Raw genomic sequence first — 15468 nt, forward strand, 5'->3', positions numbered from 1 at the left:
TACTTTTGTAAGCCGAAGGGAATTCCATTGTTTACTACCCTTACTTAGTGTTGCCGAATGCTATCTGTGTCAAACCTCATGCTTAGCTAAATGATTGTATTGATTCATTCTTCATACTCAGCTCCCAGTTATGTGCCACGATATTGTTCATATGTCCAATGAGCTGCAGAATTTATGATGAGGGCCACATGACCAGGTCTCATGGAGCATCTGCTTTAGGAATTTTAATGGCGTATTTACTTTGACAATTGTTACTTGTGACACTTTCAGAGTCTTCTGTGAATATTCCTTCTTACCAAACAGCCCCAGGAACTAGAAGAATTGAGTCCCACATAATTTAGGAATTCTAAAAATTCTAAAATATGCCTTCAAACTGAGTGCCACAACTGGGCATAGTTAGTGACGGGACACTTTGAACAAAGCCACCAAACGGGTGAGGAAGTCAAAGACCCTGAACCCAACCAGGGAGGCTTCCATCCCCCAGTAGGAGAGTCCTAGCTAGTTCCAGTGCAAAGCAGCCATATCTCATCTATTTCTAGTATCTCCAGTGCCTCATGAAATTCACCTTCCTCCCACAGAATGAACTATGATGTTAAATTGCATCAAACTCTCAGGCCTTCTACAAAACTTACGTCATTGTTTTACAGCTCTTGAGTCTGTCCTTCCTCTGCAATGATTTCTGCTTTAGATCTGTATCTGAACGGCTCTGGTTCACTCCTTTCCATCTGTCCTACCACTTGCACGGCGGCTTACAGGGTTACCCAGCACGATAGCAGCCAGCCTAGCTGTCACAGGTGCAGGGTTACCGCAGAAACAAACGAGTGAGGGTGATAATAACGTGGAAGAAAACACAATGTCATCTGTCTGAGAAAGCACAGTAAGGTAAAAAGAAAGTGTCTCTAAGTCTAAAAAGAAGAGTACCGAGGGGCATGAGGCAGAGGTGTTTAGAGATTATTTTTAGTGGTGAACAAAGATATATAGAAAGGGACTTGCCTTCTAGAGGAAGGGGACATAGCTCAGTGACAGAGCTCTTGCTTAGTGCTTGTAAGGCTCTATGTCCAAGCACTGCATGAACAAAATCTAAAGAAATAGGATTTGTAAACCAATGGTCTGCTGGGAAAGAATTGCCTTCAATGATAATAATAATAGTAATAATAATAATAGTAATAATGATAATAATAATTATAATAATGATAAATAACAAGACCCTATTGTGCAAATACTAAAATTGTATTTCTATCAATGGTTCCTAGGAGTTCCTAGCCACAGACCACCCTGCACATTCTATGTCTTGTTGCAACACTTTCTAGGATGAGCCAGCTTAGTGGAACAAGGATACATGTAACCTGAGTAAGAATACATCTATCAGAAAGAAGGAGAACGGGGCTAGAAAGGTGTCTTCCTCCCCTATCACCTGCTTGATGCTTATTTATTTTCAATAGAATTTATTATATGTGTCATATATTTTGCAGGTGAATCAAAATCCAGTCTTGCCTGAAATCAGTTCAGACTCTCTCCTCACAAAGCTTCCGAATCTGACTTGGCTCATTAACTATACTCATGGCTGAGATTACAAGCTGCACCTTTCAAAAGATGCTCTTACATTGGGTCCCAAAGACTCAAAAATTTATATCACTTTTCTTAAAGTCCTTGGTTTTTAATTTGTGTCTTTTCTTTCTCTATAAGGTGGTAGATACCTGTTTTAAAATTTTAAGACATGATTTCCCTTTGTAACAGCCCTGGCTGTCCTGGAAATCACTTTGGAGACCAGGCTGGGCTTGAACTTACAGATATCCACCTGCCTCTGTTTTCCAAATGCTGGGGATAAAGATGTGTGCCACCATGTTTGCTTGGTATATGGCACTTTTGGGGGGGGAGCAAAATTAAATAAATAAATGAATAAATGAAAGAGAGATAGAAATGAAGAAAAAATAAACTGAAACCAGTGGTTAGCCTTCTGACTGGTTTTTATCTGACATCAGTGAGACCGGCCCACAAAGGGTTAACGTAATCACATTATTGGATTATTAGTAATTAATATCTCCCATCTGCACACAGGTCGACACTGGCACTGTTTCAGTGACCTGGCATGCGGTTCTCGCAAAGGCTGCATGATTCCCTTCATCTCATCAGCAGCCACATTGGAAACCTAACTGCTGTGTTTGTGCTGGCTGGGGGAGGTAGGAGACTGACCCAGTGAATAAAAAGGAACTCAGTACTGAGGGGTTCCTGGGTGCTAGGTGGTATGGTCATGGCATAGTTTTCTATGCTGGAAAGTGAGCAGGGCTGCAATATGGGTGTGTCTCCTGTTCTCCTGTGTAGGGACCACTCCCAAATCAGATCCAAGATCTGCCTCACTATTTTTATACCATTACCACCAAAGTCTGTGTTTTGAAAGATGAAAGCCCATTGGCACGAGGATCGGAAATGTTTGAATTCTTTCCACCATTATGGGCCACTCATCTCAAATGCTCTTGGAGGCTGGGGGAAGGGCCAAAATAAAGCTGTAAGAAACATTTTCCTTCTGCTCTTCTTGTTCTGAACAATGTAATTTATATGCAAACAAGGTTTTGAATATCAACAAAGAATACAAGAAGGATGGGTTTGCTTCACCAGAAGTTGAATTTTATTTTTTTAATCATGCAAAAACACAGCATAAAAATACCATGTTAAAAATATATGATGTCTGAACCTTGAAATAAAAAATTTTACAGTGACTCAATGGGATTTATCTTCAATAAGGAACTTGATTTTTGATTCCATGTGCTTTGGAAGCCAAGGATTCTGGTAAAGGGAGCTAGAATATGTCTAGAGCTATGCAGATGACCAGCTGCACATAAATGTGGGAAATTTGACAGGTCTTTATGGTTGTGTGAAATTTTGAAGAACAGATGGGTTGCAAAGGCGGTGTCTCTCTTCTGCTCTATCAGGAGTAGGAAGAGTTCTGTTCACCGGTCAAAGTTGCCTATTAGATGGCTCAGCAGCAGGAATTGCAGGGGGAGGTCCTGCAGGTCATGCGACAGGGAGCAGGCTGGCAGCAGGGAGGCCTGCAGCAGGGAGCCTGCACTGAGATGGGCTGGCAGCAGGTGGAGGCCCAGCAGCAGGGCCTGCAGACCACAGCTGTGCAAGAGGTGGGGCAGCAGGTGATGGGGCGACAGCAGCCCTGCTGCAGGCTGCAGGGGTCACAGCAGATGGGGCGACGGCAGGGCTCACAGATGGGCCTGGTGTAGTGGGGCACACAGGTCACAGGGCGACACACTGTGGTCTGGCAGGACACTGGGCGGCAGCAGCAGGGGTCCCTGCAGCAGCAGGGCTGGCAGCAGCCTCCACAGCTCTGGGAGGAGAAGGATCCACAGCAGGAGCCGGTCATGGTGGTGTCTGTGCTGGAGTGGGGTTGAGAAGTGGAGAGTGGTAGGGAGTTCTTGGATGTGATGTCTCCTCTGGGTCGGGTCCCTTTTTATACCTGCACAGGGCTGACCATAGGCCATTTCCTGGACATGTGGTACCCAATGAACAGAGAGCCCTGGATTCAGTTGCCAGGCAACAGTACCAGTGTCTGCAAGGATGCATTTCTTTCTAGCCTTCTACTATTTCTCTTGGAATGAATACCTGATAGTTTTTTTATTGCTCACTTGCCAGTAAATCCTCCATGGCTACGCCATATGACTGATTGAAAGTCCAGAGGACACACTGGTGATGTCACTTTCCCCTTGTTCACAGTCTCTGAGGAGGTATGACCCTATAATGCACCTGAGTCACCAGCCAGACTTCAGATAGACATCCAGACATAGTAACAATTCCCGAAAAACCAAGATGGCTCATAAAAGTAGGTGTGTGTCTATTGTGTTATGGAAAATATGGCCCAGGGCTTCTGGAAAATAAATTATTACCTTGTTGAAGGAAGCATAATCACCAAAGCATTACAGTGGCATTTTAGAAAGCACTGGAGTTGTCCTGTAACTGGAAACCCCTCATGTGGCACTTTGTGAACAGGGCAATTAGAACTAGGGAGAAGAAAAACTAAGCCCTGAAGTTTCTTCTCATGGAGAAGTGACAATTTGTAGGGAGACAATTTAAAACTAAAAGCCATCAAAGTGAATAGCTTTTCAAAGTCAATATGATGGAACAGTGTAACAGAGACACACTCAGAAAGACTCTACTGTGGGGCTGGTGAAATGGCTCCTGCCACCAAGCCTGACAACCTGAGTTTAACCACTAGGAGTCACATGGTGGAAAGAGAAAATAGACTCCTCAAGTTGTCCTCTGGCCTCTGCACATACACCCTTACCACACAACTGCACCCACAGACATGCGTGTGTACCCATACACAAAATAAAAACATTATTGAAAATATTTTAGAAAAAAATCAATTTTCTTTCTGTAGTCAATACTGTGGACTGTTGGCTGAAAATTGTGACTGCTCATAAAATGTGAGATAAGATTATTAAAAGGAGGAGAGTCAGTGAGGTAGTAACTGAATAAAGGACTTTGTGCATCATCAGTATGACAAGGGGATATAGGAGGTAAGTCAAGGTTTGCGAGGCTACTGTAGGCATTGAGCAAGGATTGCTGACAACTTTGGGATCAAGTTTGCCTCTGAGTGAGTGTGATGGCTAGTTTTGATTGTCAACTAGTCACGATGGAGAATCAACTTGAAAACGAGTCATAATGAGGAATAGTCTAGATTCGGCCAGCCTGTGTTGTTTCCTTAACTGAGTTAACTAAGGTGGGAAGCCTGCCCCAACTGTGGGTAGACTGACCCTGTGTGTGCGTAGCAACGTTTTGTGGCCTGGGCTCTGGAGTAAATGAAAATGAGTATGAGCTGAGCATCACAGTGCATGCACCAACTCAGTACTCTCTGCTTTTGACTACAGATGTGCCACCCGGATTTCCCCACAATGATGCTTCCTAACATGGGATAAGTAAATAAATAAATAATAAAAATAAAGTGGGCTTCAAACTAAAGCCTTACTTTCTCAAGTTGCCACATCAGGAATATTGTCACAACAAGGAGTAACTAATACAAGACCCCAAATTTCAGGTAGGAATTGTGAAGTTGTAACCCTGGCCATTCTGTTCACATCATTTCCTGTGGAAGATGGGTCCAGTGTCTGTTCCACAGCCCACGCTGATGTTGGATCTTGTGTGAACAGTAATGTTCAGCTTATTCAGACATAATTCCCTGCAAGGTTACCAGAATGCTGCGACCCTCAGATCCCATGACAATTCTTGCTCTTCTGATGCACTTGTGCTCTTGCTGACACACATTCATGGATGGACTTGTTGCAAAAGAAGTATCCCTGAGCTTTATGAGATGATCTTTTAATGTCACATTATTCCAGTTCCAAGCATTCTGCAAGAGAGTTATCACCAGTGGGAACATGTATATTTTCAGGATAATGATTATTAATTGTGAGACTTCTGTGGCTTGATTGGAAAAGAACGTCATGATGATTACTGTTGGTAGGCCGTGTCCTCATCTTGATAGTTTAATGATTGTGTTATCTCAGGAACTAGTTTGGAATGTCTAGATGTCTAAAAGTCTGAAAACAGACTCGGTCTTTCACAGGAAATCTATTCTTGGTAGCAATCTTTAAAATATTCTCTGTTCATAGGAGCCAGAAATGAGGATGGGGAAGGTTGAAAGGAGAGGGAACTGTGTATCTCAGGCAAATGACATCCTCCCAGCCATGGTGTCTTCATCTGTAATATGAAGTCATCACTGTCTGGAGTTCTTCATGGGCTGCTTTATCCACACAAACAGATGAATATGATTAACCCAACATGCATATAATTAACCAAAAAGAGGAAATATTCAAGCTACAAAATACAGAAAAATGATGATCATGGAACATTGTGAATTTGTTTCTCTAGCATGTATATATAAATATGTTTGTGTGTATGCATGTATAATGTACATGTATATATATATCACAGATTATTAAATTATATATAAACAATCTATCAAGCATATATCTAACTAATCTTTCTTAAGTTTAATATTCAACTGCCTAAAGTCAGGAAAATTAAACCAATCTTTTGGAATCTCTTAATGCTTTTAGGTTTTGAATTCCCTTGAATGAGATACACATAGTACATATTGCTGTTTGTTCTGGTTATTAAACCCTCCTTGGAAATCCTACAGTATATGTTCCTAGTGATTTTAAAATGATAGCAGGTTTTATAGATTCCCTTAATTCTGAGACCATATTAATCTGATACTAAGGTATATTGGCATTAATTAGAAAATGTGTTTCTGCTGGGCAGGTGAAGGATCTCAGCAAAAAAATATTGAAATGTGTGAATACAATTTCTCCTGAATTCTCTCTGATTCTCAGTGACTTGATTTGAACTGGAGAGCGCTTTGTTTTTAAGTTTATTTGGCAAAGAGATGCTCTGACACAGAACAATGGCACAACGGATTACGCTGAACACTTAGTGTATGACCAGTAGAAGTCGCTCAACTCTCCTGGAGATCAGTGTTGAGAATTTACAGTGCCATCCCTATGTAGGTGGGCCTGGACTACACAAGAAAGCTAGCTGCTGCTGATGCCAGAGGGAACCCACAGTAAGCAGCATTCCTACATGCTTTAGATCTTTCCTGGAGCATCTGCCCTTGGCTCCTCTTGATGATGACTAACCTGTGCAATAGGTAATCTCAGTGTATGCTATATGGGGGAGTAGGATAGCTCAGAATGCTACAAGAACACACAGGGTCACCTAATGTCAACTAATTTTATGCAAGTAGATGTGCACATGCGCATATGTGGTATGAGGTTTAGGACACATCTTCTGGAGAGATTAAGATGACTCTTAGAAATGAATCAGAGCTAAAAATGAAAAGATGAACGAATATTTGAGACAATGAACTTGATTTCCTTAAACAGAGTCTAGGCTCCTGTTCATCTGTACCCACTAATAACACATACTAATAAATGAAGCAGGAGCGTGGCATTTGCTATGCCAGGAAAATCATTTTATTGAGACAGCAAGTAACACATGGTAGAGATATTTGGTGAGGATTTGATCTGCCTGGATCACAAGGGCTCAAAATGGACATGTCCAGTCCTCTCTGGGGACTTCTGACAGTGATTTACCATCCACAAATACTGACATCTGCTGATACACATGTCTGGGAATTTGGAATAAGGCTGGGATGCCATTTCCTTGTTTCACATGGTATTCAGGCTGTAGGATGTTAAGTTGTTGTCACCTTCTGGTACATATTATTTTTTTTTTTTGCAATTCGATTAAAAGCCCAAGTGAACAGATGTGTAGGGAAAGGCATGTCCTTGGTGGGGATGCCAGGAGCTCAGCAGCAGGAGTTGCAGGGGGAGGTCCTGCAGGTCATGCGACAGGGAGCAGGCTGGCAGCAGGGAGGCCTGCAGCAGGGAGCCTGCACTGAGATGGGCTGGCAGCAGGTGGAGGCCCAGCAGCAGGGCCTGCAGACCACAGCTGTGCAAGAGGTGGGGCAGCAGGTGATGGGGCGACAGCAGCCCTGCTGCAGGCTGCAGGGGTCACAGCAGATGGGGCGGCGGCAGGGCTCACAGATGGGCCTGGTGCAGTGGGGCACACAGGTCACAGGGCGACACACTGTGGTCTGGCAGGACACTGGGCGGCAGCAGCAGGGGTCCCTGCAGCAGCAGGGCTGGCAGCAGCCTCCACAGCTCTGGGAGGAGAAGGATCCACAGCAGGAGCCGGTCATGGTGGTGTCTGTGCTGGAGTGGGGTTGAGAAGTGGAGAGTGGTAGGGAGTTCTTGGATGTGATGTCTCCTCTGGGTCGGGTCCCTTTATATACCTGCACAGGGCTGATGACCCTCCAGGCACATGATCATTCTTGTAAATCCTCTGGCTAATTAAGAGAAGAGTTTGCATTGACTAATGGTATTTTTGTCTCCACCCCCTACATATCATGTATAGACATCACAAATATCTTTTTATGTTTTTTTGTGGTTTATTCTTACTGAATCTAAACACTGTATTCAATTATGATGAGTTTGAAATATTTGTAAGTCATCAAAGAGGAATGAATTTGTTTTCTAAAGCAGATATGATCTAAGCACTCTCTCTCCTTGACTCTGATGTCATTGTTTTGCCTTCAAAGACTCCCTGGGTTACCACCCAAGCAGTGACTTACCTCATTAGGACATGGACATGCCAGCAGCCGATTAATGCCGCCACTATAAGCCATAGGATTCTCATCTGCTTCCTGGAGAACTCCCAGGATGCTTCTCTGGCAGGTGTGTGGTCTGACATGTGACAAAGGACCATATGGGCATTTGTACGCTGTCACACTGGCTTGATCACTCTCCCTTGCTGAGGATCAGGGCTCTCCAGTCCTGTCTGTTGTTTTTTAATTGACCTGGAATGCCCTTCTTGTCCTCAGAACCTGAACTCAACTTCCATCTTGATCGTAAAACCTGCTTCAGGGATTCTTGGAGATTTTTATCTTTGAGATTTATTTTGGATTAGTCACTGCATCTGCAGACTCTGGAAAAGGATTGTGGAGAGTCTACGGGCCCATTCCATTCCCTCTTCTGGATGCAGTATGAGGGTATACTGAGGTCGCACAGCAGTGTCGCAGTGTGAGGTCTGAAGTTCTAAGTCCCCTTACTTATCAGTATCTTCCCTAATGTCTATCCTTTGTAAACCATGATTCTATCAAAGTGAGTAGGAAGTTTCCTTTTATGTCCATGTAGGATTGTTATCTGATACCATCAGTGGAATAGGGAAACTTTTGATCACAGAAACAGGTAACTTGTGGTTGAGGACCAAGCCCTGAAGATTCTCTCGAAGGTCATCAAAGGACAACATATTGTTGGCACCCTTGTCTGTCTCCCTGAATGTAAGCTCACTAACCCCACACACATGCACACAAACACATGATAAATGTTAAAAATAAAAACAACCTGACTCCAATGCTCTTTAGATGTAATTTATCCTGAAATGACACCTCACCAGTTTTAATGGTGAGGAATTTTGTTGACATCATGAGGACATTAGCTCCATTGTATGTGAATAATAGCATGGAGACACAGCTGTGAGTTTTATCAAATTTATTACACTTCCAGGGATTTTCCCCTTGCCTATTTTGTACTACTTTATGATCTGTAAGAAGGAAAATAGTTCCCAGTTTGTTCACTAATTACCTTTTTGCTTACGACCAGTCTCGATGGACATTTTGTTGGTTTTAGTCATTTGAACGGGTGATTGACATCATAGTATTATAGGAAATCCCAGTTTCTTCGATAACATGTTTTTATTAAAAGCTTATATTCTAAGAGCAGCTTACCATGGTCACCCTCTAGAACAGACTCTATTCACAGGTGTTAGATTTCACTTTTCCTGCCTACCACATGAGGACTTAATGCATACAACATCTGTTCCATGGACTAGTAGCTATTTCAATAACTGATTAACTACCATAATAATCAATGGAGGTGGCTACTATTACCTCCACCCTAAGGAGGAGTAACCTGAAGCTTACCCAGAGTAACCAATTTTCCCAAGATCACATAGCTGTTTACTAATAGAGTCTGGATACAAAGTCAGCTGCGTATCACTGGTAGGTTTGTGTTTAAACAGAGATGTTTACAAACAATGGAATCATCCTACCAATTAGTGCTAATAAGTTGACTTTACACTGTCCATATACGCTAAGTTTATTTATTTATTTATTTATTTAGCCTCAAAAATTATTAATTTATGGTTTCAAAACTTATTAGAAATCAAAATATAATCTGGCCCATATTCTTGGACATTCCTTACTTTTTATTGTCTTTGTGGAAAACCACTTTCCTGTTTTTGCACACTTACTGGCATACTGAGTTAGGTTATTACAACCATGACTGTGTTAGCTGCACACAAATGTGGTCTATAACAAGTATCTGAAAACTCTTATCAAGTACAATACTAAGTGTTTATTTCCTGGTTACCTGTCTGCAGGTCAGTGTGGCTGATTGAAAACTGGTTATGGTTTCTGGTCACAGGCTAGTGTGGGACTTCTTTAGGAATTGAGGGAGTCATATTTGGGAAATGATTTGTTTTCTAGAAACCTGCAAATATACGATAAACAATGAATAATTGCATAATAATTGTATACAAGTGTAGATGAACCATATTTACATCTTAAAAGTATGTTTTTTTTTAAAGTTAAAACTCTAATGGGTTGTCCTGTGTTTTAGGTTCCAACCCTACTTCTGCTAGCAGAGAGGAGCCCACAAACACATATTAGGTCTTTGTTTGGATGGGAAAAGAGAGTAGAGATGACAAAGGATAAACTAGTGAAGTTAAGAGTCAACTATTTTAGTAGTCTCTGTTGGGATGCTTACATACTGCCTTTTAGAGAGTGAGATTATAGCTTGTGTTTGTATAAATAACTTATATTCCCCTTTCTTCCTCCTCTTCCATCAGTTATCAAACAGCCTAATGTAGAAGCTCACGTTTTCTAGCCCCTGTTAGTTTATTTGTGGTCCAAAAGAAAGAACAAAGTATAAGATATTGGGAAGAACCCTGTTTCATAAAGGTACATATTTTTCTGAGTGTATGTGTGTGTGCACATGCTTGTGCTCACACCTATGTTGTGCCCATGCGTTGAAGCAGGAGGACAACCTTGAATGATGTTCCTCAAGTGCCACCTGCCTTTTTCTCACTTGAGGTTCTCTCACTAGCCCAGAACTTATCAAGCTGGGTAGGCCGACTGGGCGGTGTGTATCAGGGATCCTCCCTTTTCTCCCTGGTCCTGCGGTTACAAGTGAGTAACCCCACTTTGCTGAGATTTTTCTCCATGGGTTCTGGAGAGTGAACTCAGGACCTTGTGTTTCAAGCACTTTCCTGACTGAGCTTTCTCCTTGATGCCAGAAGTAGATTTTTTTTTAAAATTAAACATTTCCTTTGAAATTCTATTTCACTCCTTAAATTAAATAAAAATAGTTCTAATGACCGACAGGTAGTGTTTTCTCCTGGGAAAAAAAGACCCATTGAGAAATGGGTTAATAAGCTCTGTTTGACAGCAGAATTAAAGAAATTCAATATATAACTTTTAAATTACTAAATTTCTGAACTGAAAGAGAAAAAAATCCAAATGTCAGAATAAAGAAGAAAATCAGCTGCTATTCCATGGGCTTTCTAAGCAACTGGAGATCAGGCTGGTGAGCCGGTGTGAGTTGGTATTGGCTGGTGTAAGTGTGAGTGGGTGTGAGTGGGTGTGAGTGGGTATGAGCTGGTGTGAACAAGGTGCTGCAACTTACAGGTGTGAGGCATCCTCTCAAAGCTGGGATCTTACCACCTTCTTACAGAAGCCATTTGATGTTACTTCAGGCCCATTAAAAGCTGAGACTTTGATGGGAATCCTCTGGTACAGACGGGAGAACTAGTAAAATTAAGTCCACTGATCAAGAGAAGTCCTATTCTTTGGAGAAAGTTAATGGGAGAAAAGTCAGCCCTGTTTTTACACTGAGATCTAAAAGCTAATGTGGGTTTCAAATCCAACTTCAGATGGTTGTAATGTCAGGATCCAAAGCTCAGTCACTGACTTGTCTCAGGTAAGAGAGCTTGTGGAAACTGGAAGTTACTGTAAGAAATACAATAGGTCATCCATTTCCCCACACAAGGCATCGTTATTTATCATGATTTAATAGTCTACAGGTTTTTTTTTTTTTTTTCACCTACAGAAAATTTCATGTTCTTTGGCTCTAGGAATGTCCTTAATTTTCTGATTTTTGAGTCAGGGTTTCTCTGTGTAGCTGCATCTGTCCTGGAGCTCACCTTATAGACTATGCTGGCCTCAAACTCAGAAAGATCCATCTGCCTCTTCCTCTGCCTCCCAAGTGCTGGTATTAAAGGCATGTGCCACCACCACCACTGCCACTCAGCTGATTGTTTTACCTTTTATCAATCAATGAACTGACGATCTCTATTATGTCTGAATTGTAGGGTGTCCCTCTATTTAGTGTTGGATGTTACAGAGAAGGATATGACCTGCATGACTTCTTCCTCAGAGTCATGCAGGTCATAGGTGGCAGTGAAAATAGTGGCATCCTATGCCATAGCCTGGCACTCCTTAGTGAAAGGACGTTTTTGAGAGCTAAGGGTCCTACTAACCCGAAGTAACCCTTGAGCTTTGGTGGGGGTCATTTGTACAGTTTCAGTATATCTCAGTTAAGTAGATACTCTTGCTGTGATCAAGGCAGCAGAGAAGACAGTGCAATCTTTGCTTACTCATGATTACTTTGCATCTTATCACATCCTCAGCGCATGGGGTGGTCCAGATTCTAACTATCAGGAAGTTTCCACCTCCTCCCGGAGCAGCTCTCTTCGTCCTCATTTCACTTGATAAATGTAAAAAAGCATTTGACACCTGTAATCTCCCCTTTATGGACAACCACGGCCACAATTTTCCAATCATAACTTATGTAAGCTAGGCTCCCACTCATCCAGATGAAGGGTTGCTATAAGCAAGAGAGCAAGGAAAGGACCAGAAAGGCTAGCATTAGTTTGTCACAGATTCTGTCTGCCTGCGTGCTAAGTGGCCAGGTGTCACATCTGCTGTGGTTTAACAGAACTTGGTGGAACCAATGCCATATAAGTTTTGGGACCTGAGCCTCAGATGTTGAAATTTGAATCTTCTCCCCAGAACAACCTCAGCAACCTACAAAGAAGCTCGGGAAAGCCCATGAGGAGACAAAAGACCAAGCATCCAGCTTACAAATGGTTTGGATGAGTGTCCCTCCAGGACCATGTGTGAAAGAATGCTACCTTTAAAAGGCTCCTCCCCCAGATGTGGTGCTAGTAAAGGATGCTACATGAGGATGCTACACTGCAGGACATCTTACTTAGGGATTTTATTGCTGTGAAGCGACACCATGACCACATTTAATTGGGATTGGCTTACAGCTCAGAGGTTTAGTCCATTATTGACATGGCTGGAAACATGGCCGCATGCAGGTAAATGTGGTTCTGGAGATAAAGCCAAGAGTTTTACTGCTGAATGGGCAGGAAGCAGAAGAAAGGAAGCCACTGGGTTTGGCTTGAGCTTCTGAAACCTCAAAGCCCACCCCTAGTGACACACTTCCCCCAATAAGTCCAAACCTCCTAATAGTACCACTCCTTATGAGCCTATGGGGTCCATTTTTAAACCACCACACAGGGCTAACTCACTGATGAGCTTTGTGTCTTAAAGAGCTATTAGGATAGGGTCTGGTTGAAATTGATGTGCCCGCCACACCTGGCGACAATGACCTAATTCTTAAACTCCTCAAAAAGAGAAAAGAAATTTAAGAATTCCAGTTCTGAAGGGTGTGTATCTGTTAAAATATGAAGAATGTAAATACTTGAGATACAGAGACCCTAAAAGACCACGTTCTGGAACATTCCACGCTATTCTGATGAGTCATGTGCACATGAAAACACAACAAAATGTGAATTTCTTCACAAGGCAATTCCACGAGCCATAAAACTCCCTTTGTGATTATTGATTCTGAAATGCTGCTTCATTAATTGAAATAAGTTGAGGACATTATTTTTATATTAATTAGCCGGTTAATTAATTAAGATATGGCCTTGCTGTCTAGCGTTGCCTGGTCTAATATTTATTATGAAGCTCAGTTGCCTTCAACTTGTGATTCTTCTGCCTCAGCTTTTCTGAATAATGAAATTAAAGGCCACCACAACTGGTTTGTTACATTTTTAAAAGAGGATTTTCTTGATTTCACTGGCATGTCGTTTTTTTTCCCCTCAGAAATTTGCTTTTACATTCTTCTACAAAACTGAGCTGATGGGATTAAAGGTATAATATGCTAAAGGCATAAGTATTTTAATTAAGAACAAAGATCTGAGTTAAGTTTTTCCTAAATTTGAATGTTAAGCCACACACATAGACACATGCATATGAATACACATTTTCATGTGTACGTCTCACGCAGCATTTATCTTTTAAAATGACTTAAATATAGCTCAATTTCTACTGCATTTATAAAAATGTAAATCATCAATTATTTTGTGAATATTTGTCTAAGTTTTAATTATATGTATCTGCAAGTGGGTCATGTGCATATAAGCGTTTACTGAAGACAGAGACAGCAGATCCTCTGGTGATAGAGTTACATGTAGCTGTGACTCATCCAATGTAGGTGCTGGGAACCAAACTCGGGTCCTCTGGAAGAGCAGTCTATGCTCTTAACCACTGAGATATTTCTCCAGTTCCCTCAAATATGATTTGAAGGTTAATTTTTATTTTAAGGTATATGTATGTGTGTATCTATGTGTATGCATGAAGGGGGTGTATGTGCACACGAATGCAGTTGCCTATGGAGGCCAAAGGAGGGCAGTCAGTCCCCTGTTCCAGTGAGTTTATATAACTTAACATTGGTGTTGGAAAACAACCCAAGTCCTTTGCAAGAGCAGTAACTGCTCTTAACCAGTCAGCCCCAAGTCCTCTGTTGTTGACTACAGTGGTTATGGAAGACACAGAGGACAGTACCAATGAATTCTTATATGTAAGAAAGTTTATTAGAAAGAATAGAAACAGAATATAAGAAATCCATTTTAGGAAAAAACACACAGAATATCCCCAAACCCTCAGGTCTGGGGCTGTAAAGTCAATGCTAAGACAAGGGCTGTAAAAAATGTCTAGTTGAAGGAAGAATAATTTGGAGCTACAAAGTCAATCAATTTAGAGATTTGGGATAAATTCTTGGGTCACAACTTAGAGATTAATTTCAGCACAGTACATATATTAGAAAGACATGTTAGCAAACGAGAGAATGTGAAGTGAGCCAGAGGATGTTGACTGATTTTGGGGAGACTGGTGGGTTCACTGGAATTGCGTGGTGCATCCTGCTAAAGGACATGGAACGGATTCTATGTGACCTATGGCTTCACAAGCGAGAATGGTACATATCTGTAAGAGGAGATGAAACTACAGCAGGGATCTCAGCAGCAGGGGGTGTCACAGCAGGGGATAGCACAGCACATGGGGCGGGGGCAAGTGGAGATGACACAGGTGGGGCGGTAGCAGGTGGTTTGGCAGCAGACCTGACCACAGACTGGTCTCAGACAGCAGCAAGGGCGGCAGCAAGGGCGGCAGCAGGGGCGGCAGCAGCTGGAGCCACAGCAACTAGAACTACCACAGGAGGGTTGACAGCAGCTGGAGATGCAGCAGCTGGGTCTGCAGCAGCTGGGGCGGCAGCAGGTGGGCTGGCAGCACACAGACTGACAGCAGCTAGGTCTGCAGCAGCTGGACACACAGCAGCTGGGCCTGCAGCAGCTGGGCCTGCAGCAGCTGGGGCGGCAGCAGCTGGGGCGGCAGCAGCTGGGGCGGCAGCAGGTGGGCTGGCAACACACAGACTGGCAGCAGCTGGGCCTGCAGCAGGTGGTCCTACAGCATGTAGTCTGACAGCAGCTGGGCTGGCAGCAGCCTTGGCTGCATCCCTCCTCAGAGCAGACAGAGCCGCAACAAGAGTTGACCAT

General features: G+C 42.5%; 3 protein-coding genes across 6 annotated transcripts in view; all 3 read right to left on the reverse strand.

Annotated features, from left to right (window-relative positions):
• The window catches only part of LOC308426023 (uncharacterized protein), a gene marked incomplete at both ends in the record, with an annotated part of 34115 nt that extends 18647 nt beyond the window's left edge, over positions 1-15468 (reverse strand). Inside the window, one exon of one of the 4 annotated variants that reach the window (XM_080923733.1) lies at positions 15091-15468. In XM_080923733.1, the coding sequence (XP_080779859.1) occupies positions 15091-15468 (378 nt within the window). Of the gene's footprint in view, positions 1-15045 lie in introns of all 4 variants that reach the window. The other 3 variants (XM_080923732.1, XM_080923731.1, XM_080923730.1) reach the window with 3 other exon arrangements.
• Positions 2978-3370, reverse strand: LOC308426034 (keratin-associated protein 2-1-like; the record flags this gene model as incomplete). The annotated part of the gene is made up of 1 exon (XM_080923743.1): positions 2978-3370. The coding sequence occupies one exon, from the start codon at positions 3368-3370 to the stop codon at positions 2978-2980; it is 393 nt and encodes a 130-aa protein (XP_080779869.1).
• On the reverse strand, positions 7313-7705 carry LOC308426035 (keratin-associated protein 2-1; the record flags this gene model as incomplete). The annotated part of the gene is made up of 1 exon (XM_080923744.1): positions 7313-7705. The coding sequence occupies one exon, from the start codon at positions 7703-7705 to the stop codon at positions 7313-7315; it is 393 nt and encodes a 130-aa protein (XP_080779870.1).

Source organism: Micromys minutus, assembly GCF_963924665.1.
Source record: "Micromys minutus genome assembly, chromosome: 10".
In the NCBI taxonomy this organism is placed as follows: Eukaryota; Metazoa; Chordata; class Mammalia; order Rodentia; family Muridae; genus Micromys; species Micromys minutus.